The sequence below is a fragment of the Schistocerca cancellata genome, chromosome 2 (assembly GCF_023864275.1).
Source record: "Schistocerca cancellata isolate TAMUIC-IGC-003103 chromosome 2, iqSchCanc2.1, whole genome shotgun sequence".
NCBI classification, from domain to species: domain Eukaryota; kingdom Metazoa; phylum Arthropoda; class Insecta; order Orthoptera; family Acrididae; genus Schistocerca; species Schistocerca cancellata.
Window position 1 is genome coordinate 410,559,294 of NC_064627.1, and position 19,664 is coordinate 410,578,957.

At 42.2% G+C, this 19,664-nt stretch overlaps 1 protein-coding gene across 1 annotated transcript in view; it reads right to left on the bottom strand.

Annotated features, from left to right (window-relative positions):
- LOC126146011 (adenylate cyclase type 3) overlaps positions 1-19,664 on the bottom strand; it is a 923,811-nt gene that overhangs the window by 367,913 nt on the left and 536,234 nt on the right. The window contains exon 4 of the mRNA XM_049915594.1: positions 17,671-17,782. Within this exon, the coding sequence (XP_049771551.1) occupies positions 17,671-17,782 (112 nt within the window). The remainder of the gene's footprint in view (positions 1-17,670; positions 17,783-19,664) is intronic.

The following is a 19,664-nucleotide window of genomic DNA, read 5'->3' on the forward strand; positions in this document are numbered from 1 at the left end:
AGTATAAGCTGCCTGCTGAAACGACACAAGATCAAATCGGTCTTCAGGCCTCCGACGAAAATTCGTCAGTTACAGAGACCAGTTAGAGAGGCATCACGCCTCAGAAAGCCTGGGGTCTACAAGAGATCTTGCGAATGTGGCCAGTATTATCTCGTACTGATAGTACACACTGTGGAAAAACGCGAGGAAGAGCGTGAGAAGTTTTACGCTTACACTACCCCGAGAAATCTGCTTTAGCTGAGCATGCTTTAGAAAACGGACACCGGATAAAATTTGACCAAACGTCCGTCGTGGCTCGCACAAACGGCTTCTGCGATGCGTAATTATTGAAGCCAGTGCAACAAAAATTGCCAATAACACCCTATTAGAGACGGTGGCCTGCAGCTCAGCACGACGTGATCCGACGATGGCGCGGCTGAAGTGGGCATGTCGAACGCCGAGTTACCATATGTCTGTACATGGCGAAGCCGCGGGCACTAGTTACGTCATAGCCGGCAGCTAGTCATACCAATTAAAAATGGTCATGAAGTGTTTGACTGAAAGCTCGTGCAATTTTAATTACTTAAAACTTTTGGAAACCCGAGAATTTTTATTCGTATCATTTCAAGATCTGTCTACAGTGCATCATCTTATCTGGTTTCTACAAAGAGACTTTCGTACCACATACTAACACCGTTTACAAATTTGTTAGTTGCTACATTCTCTTTTGAAATAATATCTGACAATGCACACCCGAAGCCACAGTATGATTCAGTAAATTCCTAGTGATTGGAACACTCATTTTTGCAAATGCGTCTGGCTTCATTTCACTTACTGACAAACTGAAAACCAGAAGCAGTTCCACGCTCCCCTTGAATTTTTCCTAAATTTTCAATATGTCGAATTTTTCCTAAAAGTTCAATATATTACTACAAAAAGTGATCTCTTTCGCAGTAGACTCACTTTCGATATCAAACAGTTCCGAATATATATATATTTTTTAAATGCGAGGTACATATGCAGCAAAGTATAAAATCTCATAAAGCAAGTAGGTGTGATTAATTTTGCGGTTCACTTGGCTACAAATAGAAATAACTCCAAGTGTTCATCATATGCCAACATTAAATATCATTTCAGATCCAGTTTGCTATAAATCCCTGCCTGAATAAACGTTCAGTTACCTTCTTTGCCACAGTTTAGCAGAGAGGGTTGAGTTCCCATTTAGAAATATGCTACTACTTGTCTCCAGCATGCACTGACGTATCTCGCATCACGAAAACAATTCTGGCTAGCTTCAACTTCAGGGAACTACTAAATTCTTTATCTGAAAAATCTAGATGTCTTTTTAAAAGCTTGTCATATTCTGAAAATGATATTATTTCCATTTCATCCAATGAAAGTATACACAGCCATCCTTGCACACATTTTGAGAAAAGGTTCACGCTAATCTCTCGTTAATGCCACACTGGATGCCTGGTGCAACTGTACAGGATTCAGTTCTCCTCCTCAATGTTCTTGCAGATGGCAGTAGGTCATTTGTACCTCTCAAAAACTCTTAACCCTTTGCACCAACAGCACGTTTCACTTTTAGGGCAAATCTTACAATTTCATTGGCCGTTTCTGGGGATTTCATGCAGAGACTCTTTGTAAATAGTTTCTCTGCTCTCGCTGAAGAAACATTTTCTGCTTTCCCTTCATGGTAGCTTTCTCAACTTTCTTTTTATGTTTGGATACATAAGAATGATTTATATATCATTCAGTCGTATGCAAATGGTGACACATATACTACAGCACAGATATGACTTGTGAATTTTCTGAATAACAAAAGTGACGTTAGTATAAACCCTCGCCTTTGCATTTAGCTCTTCGTTTTGCAATTCCAAATTTACAATAAGGTATTCAGTTCTATTACATATCTCCTTTTGTAGTTCAGAAGTTTCATTAATAATGAACGTAGTTAAGGAACTCTATTATTTAATGAATCAAAATTTTCAGAGGGAAATTAAATCTGAAGCAGCTTTTCAGCAGCCATTTTAATAACATTACGCAGCCTACAGCACATACATGTATCAAGTTATCAAACAATTTTCAGTAACATGACAATTTAACGTCTGCGTTGCACACCGCTATAAAGCTAATGTTGCAGTATGTATCATTACATAACACATCATTGCACGTACAGCTTGAATGCTTACATCAGAGAAGTGGCCATATTTCTTGAAATAATTGTATCTTGTAGTATTTTTAATGCAAAAATATTTTACTGACAACATTATACACAACGAGCTCTACTAGCCATGTCGTTGACAGGAAGTACAGAAAGATAGCAGCGGTATACAAATTACTGAGCGTCCACAATTTTAATCAGAACTCATTTCGCTAGTTGTTAATTTGGTATCTTTACAAAACTACCATGCCTTATGGTACTGAAGAGACTAATATCAGATCGCGGCGATTAGTAGTTTACAGACAACATTATAAATTTTACTTAACATTAGCATTTTTATCGTAAAAATATATGCCAAAAAACTTGAAAATACATATGAGAAGCTCATCGTCACTACTGTTTGCTATGGTCAGTCTTCGCTTTTTGATATTTCAGATTACGAGTAGATTACGAGCGTTGAATTTCAGAAGAACTGCATTCCATTCTTAAAGCTCCCTTGTATCAGCTTTAGTCATCTCGAATTGCGAGTCCTCAAAGTCTTCCAAGTATATCTCAGACAAGACATATGCACTTATACTTAATAGAAAACCACGATATCGCAGCTCTAATTACTTACTCCCCACACAGTTAGTTTTCATTTCTCTCTCCTATAGTTTTGTAAACATTTAGGTCTCCGACTGATAGCCTGATTCCTTTTGCCGAGTTATTGCTACAGCTCGATGCAACGTAGCATCCTATTTGGAAGTTTCCTACAGCGAAATTTACTCTCACTGACGATAACTATAAACAAACTTTGCCTGCTACAATCGTATGAAGACCCAAAAGTAGGCAGCATCGCAAAGTGTTGGGCAGTGGTCGTAACGTTTTGGCTCATTAGCGTATGTGTGATAGTTACAATGCTTGTTGCCTTCTTGAATGGGTTTTCATTTTTGTGCCTTGTTGCCTTGGGGAGTTCCACACGCAGCACAGAAATATAGTGGGCATATTTGTTCATAGAGCCTTTTGATGTCTCGTAGCCAGGGCTAATAAAAGCAGTGTATGATAATTTATTAGTAGCTGACTATTAGTGTAATTATAATTACTGGGACGTTATTCATTAACGCACTCTGAAGCCGTGTTACGCGTTACAACAAACGATGTGTGCACTGCAATGTGGGCAGAGAGTGTACAGTGATAAATTTGGCTCAACAGAAGCTTGGAATTTTCATCTACTGTTGAACGGTTGTGATCATAGGACGCGCTGCATTGCCACTGCCGCCTGTGGGGAGCCAGTCATCGGAACATAATCAGTGAGAGTGGATTCATAACCAAATGAATAAGAGGGCCTTTATTTTCGATGAGTTATACAATATGATCCTGTAAGTGTATAATTCGCAGCCACTAGCCCGCGTTCTTCCAGCAGTTGTTCCGGAGTGTTTGACGAGCACCATTCCGTGCTCTGTAACGCAATTCCATAGCATTCTGTCAAACAAGACAAGGGACATGTTTGATAAAGCACAGATAATGTAAGTTTATTATTCATTTAGACTGTAGGATGCTCTCAAGAAGCCCAAATAAAAGTTCTAAGGTGATGTTCGCCTCCCACATCGTTCGAATATCAGTGTTTCCATATGGTATCCAATGGAGTCAGCTATGTGTCGACGTTATAATGAGACAACAGTAACATGGATGTTGTAAAACAACAATGTTGTTTTGCAGTAGTACACTCATAGGGTAGCCCAAGCAAACAAGCGACCATCAGAATTTGGGTGTAATTAATATGGATGTTTGGTTTTGTAAGCGAAGGGTCACAGTTCGTAGTAAACGGTGGAAAATCATCGAGTAGAACAGAAGTGACATTTGACGTTCCACAACGAAGTGTTATAGGCCCTCTGCTGTTCCAAATCTATATAAAGGATTTAGGAGACAATCAGAGCAGTCCCCTTACATTGTTTGCAGAATTTACTGTCATTTACTGTCTAATAATGCCAACTGCAAGACAAGATGATTTAGACAAGATATGTGTAAGGTGCGAAAAGTGGTAGTTGACTAAATAATGAGAAGTGTGAGGTCATCCACATGAGTACTAAAAGGAGTCCGTTCAATTTCCGTTACACGATAAACCACACGAATCTAAAGGCCATCAATTCAACTAAATACCTGGGAATTGCAATTAAGAATAACTTAAACTGGAACGATTTTATAGATAATGTTGTGGGGAAGGCAAATTAAAAACTGTCTTTTACTGGCAGAAAACTTGGAAGATGCAACAGGTCTGCTAAAGCGGTTACCTACACTACGCTTGTCCGGCCTCTGCTGGAGTACTGCTGTGCAGGATGGGATCCTTACCAGATATTATTTACTGAGGACATCGAGGAAGTCTAAAGCAGGGCAGACTGTTTTGTATTGTTTCGAAACAGAGGAGAGAGGGTTTCGGATGTGATAGGAGAGTTCAAGTGGAAATAATTGAAACAAAGGTGTTTTTCATTGCGGCTGGAAATATTCACGAAATTTCCATCTCCAACGTTCTCCTCAGACTGCAAAAACATTTTGTTGACATCCACCTACACCGGGGTATATAATAAGAGAAATCAGAACTCGCACGGAAAAATTTAAGTGTTTGTTACTTCCGCACACTGTTAGAGAATGGAACAGTAGAGGAATCGTATGAACCCTCTGCCAGGCACTCAAGTGTGAATTAGAAGGTACTTATGTTGATGTAAATTAACATAACTGCATCAACTGATTTAAGATTTATATCAGATTTTAAGAATATTCTGCTTAATGATAATGCAACTAATCAGACAAAATTAGGTTTATAGCTTACATCCTGATAACATTTCAGGGAGAACTGATAATTAAGTATCAGAATTGCTGATAATACTGAAATGGCCATACGAAGATGAAGAGGTCCAGCTGCTGACAGTGAAGTTTGGGTGACAGGGTCAACAACCTTCAAAGCGGGAGCCGTAGCGTATCCACAGTATGACTACAAGTAGCACTCAAAGGAAACATTACTGAGGCTAGCACATCCCTGGACTGCATGGTTTAACGATCTTGCTTTCCTACAGAAGAATAAGTTTTATAAGGTCTCACGGAGCAAACCGTGAGATTATGTAGTGTCTCAGCTGGGTACTTAGAAGAGTAAATTTATTGGTCATCAGCAATAGTGCCTGAAAAGGGCGGTTCGACTCAACACGTACCCGTGGACAAGGTACGCTTGTGTGCCAAAACCGGCAGCAAGCTACATGAAGAAGTAGGTCTCTGCATGTGGGAGACGAACCAGGTCGTTCATTTAGCTTCTTTGCCCTCCCCATAGTACTTGCAGTCCCTCTTGTTGTCTGGTTATATGTATCCTCTTGAATAGGCAGTTGAAAGAAATCTCTTGTTATTCTGTCATTTGTTAGTTTGATAATTTTCCTCATTTACTTGCACACGAACACCTTGTTTATCATGCGGAGCGCGAGGAACCAGAACAGTTTTTGAAACATTAGTACTGTTGCACCGAAATCCAAATCAAGCCAAAACTGAAAGATCGTCAAAAAATGGTTCAAATGGCTCTGAGCACTATGGGACTTAACATCTATGGTCATCAGTCCCCTAGAACTTAGAACTACTTAAACCTAACTAACCTAAGGACAGCACACAACACCCAGCCATCACGAGGCAGAGAAAATCCCTGACCCCGCCGGGAATCGAACCCGGGAACCCGGGCGTGGGAAGCGAGAACGCTACCGCACGACCACGAGATGCGGGCGAAAGATCGTCAATGAGAGACAACATTTGGCACAGATAGACCGTTTATTACGACTACAAACGTATAGCCGGAACGGAATGGTCCTCATAGACGGGGAGTACAGGTTGCCGGGCGAAGTGGCCGCGCGGTTCTGGCGCTGCAGTCTGGAACCGCGAGACCGCTACGGTCGCAGGTTCGAATCCTGCCTCGGGCATGGATGTGTGTGATGTCCTTCGGTTAGTTGAGTTTAACTAGTTCTAAGTTCTAGGGGACTAATGACCTCAGCAGTTGAGTCCCATAGTGCTCAGAGCCATTTGAACCATTTGAGTACAGGTTTTTACACAAACATTGAATACTCCAGAATATACGAACATTACGAACATAAGATATTTCAAGAACCTTCACCAAATGATAAACACTAAATAACAGATAACTGAGTGCGGTCGCTGAAAGTACGACCTGAAGCGCGGCAGGCAGTGATGCTAATCACTGCGCCTAACTCCACGCACTTCAGTTCACGCCGTTTCTGTCTATCCTGAAGAAATAGAGACTCCCTGTTTCAGACGTCACTGGAGCCGACTCCAGCACCCAGGATCTAGATCTGGTCAGTGTTCCTGTGTATGGCAGCGCTGGCGGGCTCTCGCATTATGTCCGTTTGATCCTGTTCGCTACGATCTTCGCCGTCGTCGAGGAGGTCCTTAGTTTTGTTGATCCTACCGCCGTCAATATCGTCGATCGGCACTTCTGGTATATAGCAGGGCTTCATTCGGAGGACATGGATGAAGACACAGAGCTTTTGTCTCGTTGGTAGTCATAAACCTCGACTTGATACGTGACGTCCGACAAGCGAAGAGCGATACGGTACAGCCAAAAGTAGAGGTATAGCAACTTTTTCATAGTACAGCGTAAAAATACGTGCAAAGTCTCCCTGGCCGCATCTCACTGGCGCTATAGCGCTCTCGATCTCTCTCCTGGTAATTTAGGGTTCGTATGAGAGTCACTTGCCAGCTGCCTTGGTGATACGTTTCACGTAGTAATCTTGAGTATAGTCCAAATGAAGCAGCGACAGTGCATCCGTTATACAGTGAAGCACCAAAAAAACTGGTACAGGCGTGCGTATTCAATTGTAGGGATATGTAAACAGGCAGAAAACGGCGCTGAGATCGGCAGCGCCTATATAAGGCAACATCGGCACAGTTGTTAGATCGGTTAGTGTTGCTGCAATGGCAGGTTATCAAGATTTGAGTGAGTCGAAACGTGATGTTACAGTCTGACACGAGCGATGAGACACAGCATCTCCAAAGTAGCGATGAAGTGGGGATTTTACCGTACGACCATTTCACGAGTGTCCCGTCAATATCAGGAATCCGGTAAAACATCAAAGCTCCGACATCGTCGCGGCCGGAAGACGATCCTGCAAGAGCAGGTCCAACAATTCTGACAGGTGACACGTACATAAACATCCTATCTGATCACCTATATCCACTCATGTCCATTGTGGATTCCGACGGACGTGAGGAATTTCAGCAGGACAATGCGACACCTCACACGTCCAGAATTGCTACAGAGTGGCTCAAGGAACAGTCTTCTGAGTTTAAACACTTCCACTGGCAGCCAAACTCCCCAGACATGAACATTATTGATCATATCTGGGATGTCTTACAATGTGTTATTCAGAACTAATCTCCACCCCCTCGTACTCTTCCGGATTTACGGATAGCCCTGCAAGATTCATGGTTTCAGTTCCCTCCAGCATTACTTCAGACGTTAGTCGACTCCATGCCACGCCGTGTTTCGGCACTTCTGCATGCTTGCGAGAGTCCTACACGATATTACGCAGGTGTATCAGATTTCTTTGCCTCTTCGGTGTTGTTTCGGCCTCGTGGCGGAGGAGGAGAAAGATGTACCGTTTTGCTCTGCTGTGTCGTATGCAGATACGGTGGTCAATATTGTAGCCTAATCTCTCTGTTCCACTTTAGCGAACACCGACAGCAATTAACCAGAGCTGTGCATCACGCCACATTTACCCGTCCCAGCCCTTCTGCCGCCGGCCGCTCCGCTATGCCGCACGCACCGCGGATAGTCGAGTTCAGCCGTACCTGGGATACAATGCGCTAGGCGCGACGCGCCGTCGGGGACGGCGGTTCGATCGGGTACCCGGTCGAGTCCGGGTGTCAAAGGACTCGATGCAACAGGGAAACAGACAGCGAAGGCGGGAATGACTGGCCACGCACGAGTGGACTTGCTTTCTGAATCGTCTGCAGCTTTGAGAATCATGAAGGTTTGGTACGCTAAGGACAGGGCGTTCTTTATCCTTTACAAAGAAAAATAACTCATACTGGATGATAACGGATGTAACACAGTAATGCATAACACAATAATGAACAGAGTACAGCAACTCTTTATTGGTTTGCACATATAATCCTTCTCTTTTTCCACTTTCCAAAGCATCCACATTTCTGAGCTCTTTTGTGAAAGATGATGTCAAATTTTGTAGCTGAGTTCTTGTTACACTTTGCTCCACAGTGGGAATATCGTCTTCAAATGATTCAACAATCTCTTCCTACGACCTACTTTTTATATTCTCCTTCTTGTATTATGCCAGCGTTATTGTCCACAAACAAGGTCTTTTGCGTTACAAACTAAAAAGTTTTTCGATGTGGTCAGTTGCCTTCAACCTCAACGTACTGGAAGCAACTAGAATTTGCTGTCACGTAGGCACCCTAGGAAACTCATGGGCGTTCTGAAGGTGGCCTGGCCCGTCACTGCGAAATCCGCATATGTGCTCCCAGCTATTGAGGCCGGATCGGCTGTTTCGAGAATTGCAGCTAACGGCCTCCAGGTCGTGTCTCCATTAATGCACAGGAGTAGACTGCAGGTGTTCCATAATCCGTTGGAAACAACTGAGGACTGTCCCTAACATCCTTTCTTGTGTGGCCGGCTAATGCAGCCCTATGCAGACAGTTCAGTGCAAAACACTGAAGAGACCAGATTGCAAGCAACTCGCAACCGTTTTGGTTTTCTTGATAGCGTTTAGGTAATGGTATAATAATAATAATAATAATAATAATAATAATAATAAAGACTATCAACACAATCATACACAACAAAATAAATGAAAACACAACTATGGAAGAGTTACAACTACTGGTTTATATAGGAGCACTCACTACACTAAATATACACACTAGGCAGAGATCAGAACCAACCAACACACAGAAGAAACCCACAAAACCAGCATGGCAACACAGGCTACAGATCAGAATAGAAAAACTGAGAAAAGACATCGGACAGCTAACACAATTTATAAGAAATGAAATATCAGACAAAAAACGAAAAAGGTTAGGTAAAATCTCACAACAAGAAGCAATAGAGCAATTAGATGAAAAAAAGCAGAAATTGCAAGCATTGGCCAAACGACTTAGAAGATACAAAAAAAGTGAAAATAGAAGGAAACAAAACCAGACATTCAACACAAACCAAAAGAGATTTTACCAGACAATAGATAACACACACATTAAAATAGACAATCCACCAAACATAACAGACATGGAACACTTCTGGAGCAACATATGGTCAAACCCGGTACAACATAACAGGCATGCACGGTGGATACAAGCAGAAACAGACACATACAAGATGATACCACAAATGCCTGAAGTGATAATTTTGCAACATGAAGTCACCCGAGCAATTAATTCTACACACAATTGGAAAGCCCCTGGAAATGATAAAATAGCAAATTACTGGCTAAAGAAGTTCACCTCAACGCATTCACATCTAACTAAATTATTTAACAGTTACATTGCAGACCCATACACAGTCCCTGATACGCTTACACAAGGAATAACTTATCTGAAACCTAAAGATCAAGCAGACACAGCAAACCCAGCTAAATATCGCCCCATAACATGCCTACCAACAATATACAAAATATTAACTTCAGTCATCACACAGAAATTAATGACACATACAACACAGAACAAAATTATAAATGAAGAACAAAAAGGCTGCTGCAAAGGAGCACGAGGATGTAAAGAGCAACTGATAATAGATACAGAGGTGACATATCAAGCTAAAACTAAACAAAGGTCCCTACACTACGCATACATTGATTACCAAAAAGCCTTTGATAGTGTACCCCACTCATGGTTACTACAGATATTGGAAATATACAAAGTAGATCTTAAATTGATACAGTTTCTAAACATAGTAATGAAAAACTGGAAAACCACACTTAATATCCAAACAAATTCAGATAACATCACATCACAGCCAATACAGATTAAGCGTGGAATATACCAAGGAGACTCATTAAGTCCTTTCTGGTTCTGTCTTGCTCTGAACCCACTATCCAACATGCTAAATAATACAAATTATGGATACAATATTACTGGAACATACCCACACAAAATCACACATTTGCTATACATGGATGATCTAAAACTACTGGCAGCAACAAATCAACAACTCAACCAATTACTAAAGATAACAGAAGTATTCAGCAATGATATAAATATGGCTTTTGGAACAGACAAATGTAAGAAAAATAGCATAGTCAAGGGCAAACACACTAAACAAGAAGATTACATATTGGATAACCACAGCGACTGCATAGAAGCGATGGAAAAAACAGATGCCTATAAATACCTAGGATACAGACAAAAAATAGGAATAGATAATACAAATATTAAAGAAGAACTAAAAGAAAAATATAGACAAAGACTAACAAAAATACTGAAAACAGAATTGACAGCAAGAAACAAGACAAAAGCTATAAATACTTATGCTATACCAGTATTGACCTACTCATTTGGAGTAGTGAAATGGAGTGACACAGACCTAGAAGCACTCAATACACTTACACGATCACAATGCCACAAATATAGAATACATCACATACATTCAGCAACAGAAAGATTCACATTAAGCAGAAAGGAAGGTGGAAGGGGATTTATAGATATAAAAAACCTACATTATGGACAGGTAGACAATTTAAGAAAATTCTTTCTAGAACGAGCAGAAACTAGCAAAATACACAAAGCAATCACTCATATAAATACATCAGCTACACCATTGCAATTTCATAACCACTTCTACAACCCTTTAGATCACATAACATCAACAAATACAAAGAAAGTAAATTGGAAAAAGAAAACACTACATGGCAAGCACCCATATCATCTAACACAGCCACACATAGATCAAGACGCATCCAACACATGGCTAAGAAAAGGCAATATATACAGTGAGACGGAAGGATTCATGATTGCAATACAGGATCAAACAATAAACACCAGATATTACAGCAAGCATATTATTAAAGATCCCAATACCACAACAGATAAATGCAGACTTTGCAAACAACAAATAGAAACAGTAGATCACATCACAAGCGGATGTACAATACTAGCAAATACAGAATACCCCAGAAGACATGACAATGTAGCAAAAATAATACATCAACAACTTGCCATAAAACATAAACTAATAAAACAACACGTTCCCACATACAAGTACACACCACAAAATGTACTGGAGAATGATGAATACAAATTATACTGGAACAGAACGATTATAACAGATAAAACAACACCACATAACAAACCTGACATCATACTCACCAATAAAAAGAAGAAATTAACACAACTAATTGAAATATCCATACCCAACACAACAAATATACAGAAGAAAACAGGAGAAAAAATTGAAAAATACATCCAACTGGCTGAGGAAGTCAAGGACATGTGGCATCAGGATAAAGTCAACATTATACCAATTATATTATCAACTACAGGAGTCATACCTCACAATATCCACCAGTACATCAATGCAATACAGCTACATCCAAACATATATATATACAACTACAAAAATCTGTAATTATTGATACATGTTCAATGACCCGAAAGTTCCTAAATGCAATATAACATATACCATACAGTTACAAGGAAGTCACGCTTGACCGAGGTCCGCGTCACGTTCCATTTTTAACCAGACTTAAGTCTGAGGAAAAAAAGATAATAATAATAATAATATTGTCAGAAATACGTATAGAACGGTGAAGGTCCTCCCAACGGCCAAGAATTAGAACATGTGTAGAAGAGAAAAGAAAGTTTCCCTGAAACTGGAAGAGGAAACCTACACTCGTCTGAAGGAAAAAGGCAAAAGCACGGTATGGTAACATTTTACACACGTTGAAGAGAATTAAAAAAGAATTGTTGGTTTTGCGGAATGTAGTGGCTGTCGTAAGATATTAACTTTCCGTGGTGACAGTACCAGAATGCTGTTGGAACACTTGAATATCTGCAAAGTTTCTCCTAATAGTCAGGTATATAGTAGTGGCTACCTTCCAACTCCAGCTGAATCCATTGACATGGATAAGGGTGTAACTATGGATGCAGGAGATTGGCGGCCGTTTAACACTGTTGCAGGAAAACGCTTTCTACGTCTTGCACAACACTGACAGGAACAGGAGCACAGTACCCAACTGCAAGTGCAAGGGGCATGCTTCTTCATTCATCAGCAATTTTTTGCAATGAAAATGAAATGGCAGACTATTACATTTTCGCTATGGTCCCCCAAGTGATGCAAGGTAGGGAGGATGGTGCGTGCGCGTACAACTTGCACGTGGAAAGACGCGCCCCTCTTACTTGACTCTTACTATGCATTCAATCTTGGCGAGAGTTCCAGTGGAAAACTCGGGTCCAGTTTTTAGCAGATTTCCCATCTGATTTGGAGAAAAGTGCTACAAATATATAGCAGAAGACGGAAACTATAACACGATCAAGTTAGATATATTTACAAGCCAGCTGCCGAAGGTTACGTTCGTTACAGATAAGGGGGCAAATGTAAAAAAGCACTCGAGAATAGAATTACTGTTCCTTCCGCACAACAATCACTCCCGTTAGTAACGCTCTTCGCCACACTCTTGAGGATAAACAAACACATCAAAAAAAGTTTTGCATCACCCCGTTTCTCAGAACTCTTGAAGATAGACGTTCACTGTGGATATTGTATCACAGACACACTCCCTTTGACTGTTCAGAAATGTCACTAAATCCATCCAAAGATGTAAACAACCATGCACGAGCAGCACCTATTAGACGGAGGGGATCCGACAGCGGATTAGTTCCAGTCATTCTACCAGCAACGAGGTACACAGCTCGTGTTGTCTGTAGTTCAACCATGCCTAGACGGTCAATACCGCGGTTCGATCGCGCCCGCATTGTTACATGGTGCCAGGAAGGGCTCTCAACAAGGGAAGTGTCCAGGCGTCTCTGAGTGAACCAAAGCGATGTTGTTCGGACATAGAGGAGATACAGGGAGATAGGAACTGTCGATGACATGCCTCACTCAAGCCGCCCAAGGTCTACTAGTACAGTGGATAACCGCTACCTACGGATTGTGGCTCGATGGAACCCTGACAGCAACGCCACAATGTTGAATAATGCTTTTCTTGCAGCCACAGGACGACGTGTTACGACTCAAACTATGCGCAATAGGCTGCATGATGCGCAACTTCACTCCCGACGTCCATGGCGAGGTCCATCTTTGCGACCACGACACCATGCTGGGCGGCACAGATGGGCCCAACAACATGCCGAATGGACCGCTCAGGATTGGCATCAAGTTCTCTTCACCGATGAGTGTCGCATATGCCTTTAGCCAGACAATCGTCGGTCTTTGGAGGCAACCCAGTCAGGATGAACGCCTTAGACATACTGTCCAGCGAGTGCAGCAAGGTGGAGGTTCCCTGCTGTTTTGGGTTGTCATTATGTGGGGCCGACGTACGCCGCTGCTGGTCATGGAAGGCGTCGTAACCGATGTACGATACGTGAATACCATCGTCCGACCGATAGTGCACCCATATCGGCAGCATACTGGTGAGGCATTCGTCTTCATGGACAACAATTCACGCCTCTATCATGCACTTCTTGTGAATGACTTCCTTCAGGATAACGACATCGCTCGACTAGAGTGGCCAGCATGTTCTACAGACATGAATCCTATCGAACTTGATTTGGATAGATTGAAAGGGGCTGCTTATGAACGACGTGACCCACCAACCATTCTGAGGGACCTACGCTGAATCTCCGATGAGGAGTGGGACAATCTGGACCAACAGTTCCTTGATGAACTTGTGGATAGTATGCCAGGACGAATATAGGCATGTATTAACGCAAGAGGACGTGCTACTGTGGTATTAGAGGTACCGGTGTGTACAGCAGTCTCGACCACCACCTCTGAATGTCTCGCTGTATGATGGTACAACATGCAATGTGTGGTTTTCATGAGCAATAAAAAGGGTGGAAATGATGTTTATGTTGATCTCTGTTCCATTTTTCTGTACAGGTTACAGAACTCTCGAAACTTTTTTTCGATGAGTGTAACTGCAGGAATATTGTCCTAAAGTTAACGTGTCGTTGAAATCAACGAGAAATGCCCTAATGCACTTAAAAAGGCGTGTCCATGTGAAATATTCTTGGTTGCAGTTTACGGTAAAGCAGCACAGTGAGACTCGTCTTCATGACCATCAACAAATTGCTGAAGGTTTTATGAATTTGGGAAAAAACACTTGTTTAGGAAGTGATATTATCAGGTATCTGACAAATCAGTTCAGTTTCTCGAAGTATTCCAAGACGCTACTGAGGCTACGGAAGTTGACAATAGTCCGACGCCGCAGTTGCTTGTGCCGCTGGTGTACCATGTACAGGAACATTGTGCTGACAAAAATAAAATTAAGATTTTGGTTAAATATTTTAAGCACTTACAACTGGATAAGAGATCGTATTTAAAGCAGACGGTGTGCCATATTATTTTAAAAGGAACTGCTGAAAGCAAGCGCTCGAAATCCCTTAAACGAAAAAATGGAAATGAAGCCAGTGCATTTGCTTGTATTATTTCTAGTACGACAGGTGCTTCATCTAAAGCAACGCTTGATAACAGATAGAGGAAGTTTATGCCGCAACATCTTCCAGATGTGATCCAGTTCATGGTAAACTCGATGTTATGCAGCTTTGATAAGTAAATATATTATCAGTACTGACGTCCTCAGTGTTTGGTCCTATAGTAATGTAAAGACGTAAATTCATGCGGACAGTGCACCAAATATTTTGGTAGGCACGCAATATAATGTATTTGTTCTCCATACCGTCATGCTGTACTATCTGCAGAATGTCATACAGAGGACAAAACCTCAACATCTACGCCTACAAAACCTGCAAAGAGTGTGTCTTTGCATCTTAGGAAGAGGAGCAGGAAACTGTCGAGAAAATTTCCATATATCTATTGATGTGAAATCCAGATGAGGTACAGTCACCTATGGAGTGGTGGTGGTTAAGAGCAACAACTCATCCCAGAGTGTCGCAAGTGGCACGAGAAGTCATACGTAGACTTGCCTCTATTGCATCTAGCAAGGGCTGGGCTTGTCATTACGGATAAACATAATGGAATATCTCCGGTAAATCTGAGTGACCTGCTTATGATGCACTGCAGTATCACTGTATGTACCAGATATAACATACATCTTATTTCCGTTACCATAGACCTCTAACATCGTAATTGCCTGTTTCAGGATTAAATTCACCAACAGTGTCGTTATAGTACTTACGAGACTAAGAATATGTCTGTATTTACTTAAAGAAAAGTTTTTCATAAACTCTGTATATTTTTCTTGATGCAGTTTGTGTTCTTTCATTGTTCTGCTTTTAATTTTAAGAAATACATTTGCACCCAACAATAATTTATTGTCTGTAGTGTAACACTCTAATGTCATGTAGATATTTTAGCATATACCAAAGAGCAATAGTTCCTAAATCGCCTATATTGGACTGATATGATAAGGGCTGTTGTTATGGCTGAGATCGTGCTGCATAATAGTCCCCGAATACTCATCTTTTTTTCTCTACAGTAGCGTACAACGTTCTCAGGGTGTCCACAGTGAAAGCAGATAAGAATATTGTCCTCCATTCTCTCTGTTCTTCTGCGGGGCGCTATAATTGAAAGAGTTGGTTGTACCTACGTCGGTCGGATGCTGGGTTGTCGCTTGACGTTTGTAATTTAAGTCCGAGTTGGCCGAGTCCATTCTTCATGGCATGTACTACTGGTGGTTGAGACAGGTGTCGAAGGTCCATAAAACTTTAACATTCCCTACTACTGATTTTTGCTTCTTAGAAGACCAAAGTCATGTATAATTTTTAAAGAAATTCCCGTTTGACTGTAATTTATTTATTTCACGTAATCATGATTTCGCCTTAATAGCCACTCTCAAGTGCATGCTAAAATGTTAAAACAAACCTCCCCTGCCTCTGAGACATCATCGTCGAAAAAATATGTTTATGGTCTCATTGACCATTTATGTTTCAGTATATGTTTACATACCGAAGATAAAAGATATGACTGACTTTGTGCTATCTTACAGTCTGGTGTATGAGACTGGCACGCCGGCCAGTGTGGCCGAGCGGTCCTAGGTGCTTCAGTCTGGAACCGCGTGACCGCTACGGTTGCAGGTTCGAATCCTGTCTCGGGCATGGATGTGTGTCATGTCCTTAGGTTAGTTAGGTTTAAGTAGTTCTAAATTATAGGGGACTGATGACCTCAGATGTTAAGTCCCATAGTGCTCAGAGCCATTTGAACCATTTTTTGAGACTGGCGACGTCATGGTGATCTTCCACAAGTACTGCCAACTCTTTTCCATTGCATTTCCTCGATGCGCTGGCACAACTTAATGCATGCTTCTGTGGTTGTGAAATGATTCACCAAAAGACTTCGGGACGTATCTTGCGCGACGGCTTTTATCAAATGTCATATTTTATCGGCTTCTGTCTTATTCAGATTCACTTGTTGATTGTCACCAAATGTTTTTGTCAATGTGGCCTTGGATTTATCGCATCTATTGAGCTTCGTTGTATTCCAACCACTGCTGTGCTGTAGCGTCCAAGTAAAGTATACATCTCATCCCAATTGTTGTGTTTCGTGACTCTTTTGAATCCCCTCAGCCACTTCGTCGGGTCCTGAGCGGCGGCCTGGGAAAAAAACCTGATGGAGGCCTGGTGTGGTGCTTACTGCTAGCTTGGAATCCATTGGTCTCCTGAATATATGGACATTAGGAAAGATGTACTGCTTATATTCTGGTTCCTGTCTGTGTAGGTGACGGCTATTATGCAGCCGGCTTTTATGTAGGCTAATTGGAGCGACACTGAAATGAAATACAACACTTTACAATGAAAGCACCTTTATTACGAAAAGCCAGATTAGAACTGACTTCCTGGACGGATAGTGCAACTATTTATATATAAAAATAATATTCCAGATAGTCTTTATACATATATTGAATATTCGGGAATTTATAAAAATCACAAACATAAGTTATTTAAAGAACCTCCTAGAAACGATAAGTACTACTTAAAAAATTTCTGCTCGCGGTCAGAATTTAACTGGCGACACGCAGGACTGCAGGTGGCGATGCTACCAACTGCGTCACACTCCACGCACGACAACTCGCTGTAATGTCTTAGAACTGAAGATAAATACTTATTGCTTACTGAAAATCAGATAACTGCATCTTTTACATACAGCAGCAGCGGGAATAATAATAATTCCTTCTATACCCTCAACTCTCTAATGTCATATGTATCACATTAATGAGGTGTGCAGTTCTCCATTGATGTAGCTCAACTACGTATAACCAGAGTTTAATTGTAGGAGTTTTCAATGTAAGAAAATATTGTAAATTGTTTCTGATAATGTTTCATATTCACATTTCCAGAAATCGTTTAACCAGACGGTGTTGGTACTTGCTACTCACCTCCGAAAGCCGGTCGAAGCGTGCAAACAGCTCATTGAGTATTTTCACCAGCTCTGTCGCGGAGTAGGTTGAGGAGATGGCGGTGAAGCCGACGATGTCAGCGTACAGGATGCTGCAAAATGAAACGAAATCTGTTAGTATTCGACTGTCGTCTGCTACTGTGTCTGAACCTTATATAACATTTCTCTGCAGTATTCCAGTAATACAAGAGACGTCTGTCATTTGTTTATTTCGTTCAAATAGTCTTTGTACGCTACTGACAGTACAGTTAGCCTTCTGCCGCCGAGCAGTGTCTCAGCAGTGCACAAGTAGCAGCATTACTGCATTTACGAGGCAGTCTTGTACTTTAATAACCGGTTAAATTTTGTGTCTAATTGTTTGTGCTCTCTGAAGATTAGTTCAGACGTTCTTTGCACAACAGTATTTAACATGGACAGGGACTGCGACTGCGGGCTGAGTTGGCATCCCTTCGCTCCCAGCTTCAGGCAGTGTTGGCTTCGGTCACACGGCTTGAGGCTGTTGCCAATGGGCATCACTGTGGGGGTCCGGACGGGGGTTTGTCGGGGACGGCCAGCTCGTCCCACGCATCCCCCGATCGGGCTTCGGCTTTGGCTGCCCTGGATACTGCCCACATTGAGGCTGACCCCTCACCTGTGGTAGACTGGGAGGTCGTCTCGAGGTGTGCCAGGGGGCGAAAGACATTCCGGAGGGCTGAACGGAGGGCCTCCCCAGTTTGTCTGACGAACCGTTTTCAGGCTCTGTCTCCGACTGACACTGATCTTCGGCCGGAAATGGCTGCTTGTCCTGTTCCAGAGGTTGCCCCTTAGTCTGCAAGATCTGAGCGGTCGCAGAGGGTGGCCTTACTGGTAGTTGGGAGCTCCAACGTCAGGCGCGTAATGGGGCCCCTTAGGGATATGGGTGCAAGGGAGGGGAAGATAACCAATGTGCACTGCGTGTGCATACTGGGGGGAGTCATGCCAGATCTGGAAAGGGTCATTCAGTATGCCATGAAGGGTACAGGGTGCACCCATCTGCAGGTGGTCGCTCATGTCGGCACCAATGATGTGTGTCGCTATGGATCGGAGGAAATCCTCTCTGGATTCCGGCGGCTATCTAATTTGGTGAAGACTGCCAGTCTCACTAGCGGGATGAAAGCAGAGCTCACCATCTGCAGCATCGTCGACAAGACTGACTGCAGACCTTTGGTACAGAGCCGAGTGGAGGGTCTGAATCAGAGGCTGAGAGGGCTCTGCGACGGTTTGGGCTGCAGATTCTTCGCCTTGCGTCATAGGGTGGTGGGGTTTCGGGTTCCGCTGGATAGGTCAGGAGTTCACTAAACACAGCAGGCAGCTACACGGGTAGCAGGGGTTGTGTGGCGTGGACTGGGCTGTTTTTTAGGTTAGATGGCCTCGGGCAAGTACAGAAAGGGCAACAGCCTCAAAGGGTGCGGAGCAAAGTCAGGGAATGCGGGCTCCAAGCAGCAATCGGTATTGTAATTGTAAACTGTTGAAGCTGCGTTGGTAAAGTACCGGAACTTCAAGCGCTGATAGAAAGCACCGAAGTTGAAATCGTTATAGGTAGGGAAAGCTGGCTAAAGCCAGAGATAAATCCTGTTGAAATTTTTACAAAGGCACAGACGGTGTTTAGAAAGGATAGACTGCTTGCAACCGGTGGTGGCGTGTTTGTCGCTGTTAGTAGTTGTTTGTCCTGTAGTGAAATAGGATAGTTCCTGTGAATTATTATGGGAGGAGGTTATACTCAACAACCGAGCTAGGATAATAATTGGCTCCTTTTACCGACCTCCCGACTCAGCAGCATTAGTGGCAGAACAACTGAGAGAAAATTTGGAATACATTTCACGTAAATTTCCTCAGCATGTTATAGTCTTAGGTGGAGATTTCAATTTACCAGATATGGACTGGGACACTCAGATGTTTAGGATGGGTGCTATGGACAGAGCATCGAGTGACATTATACTGAGTGCACTATCCGAA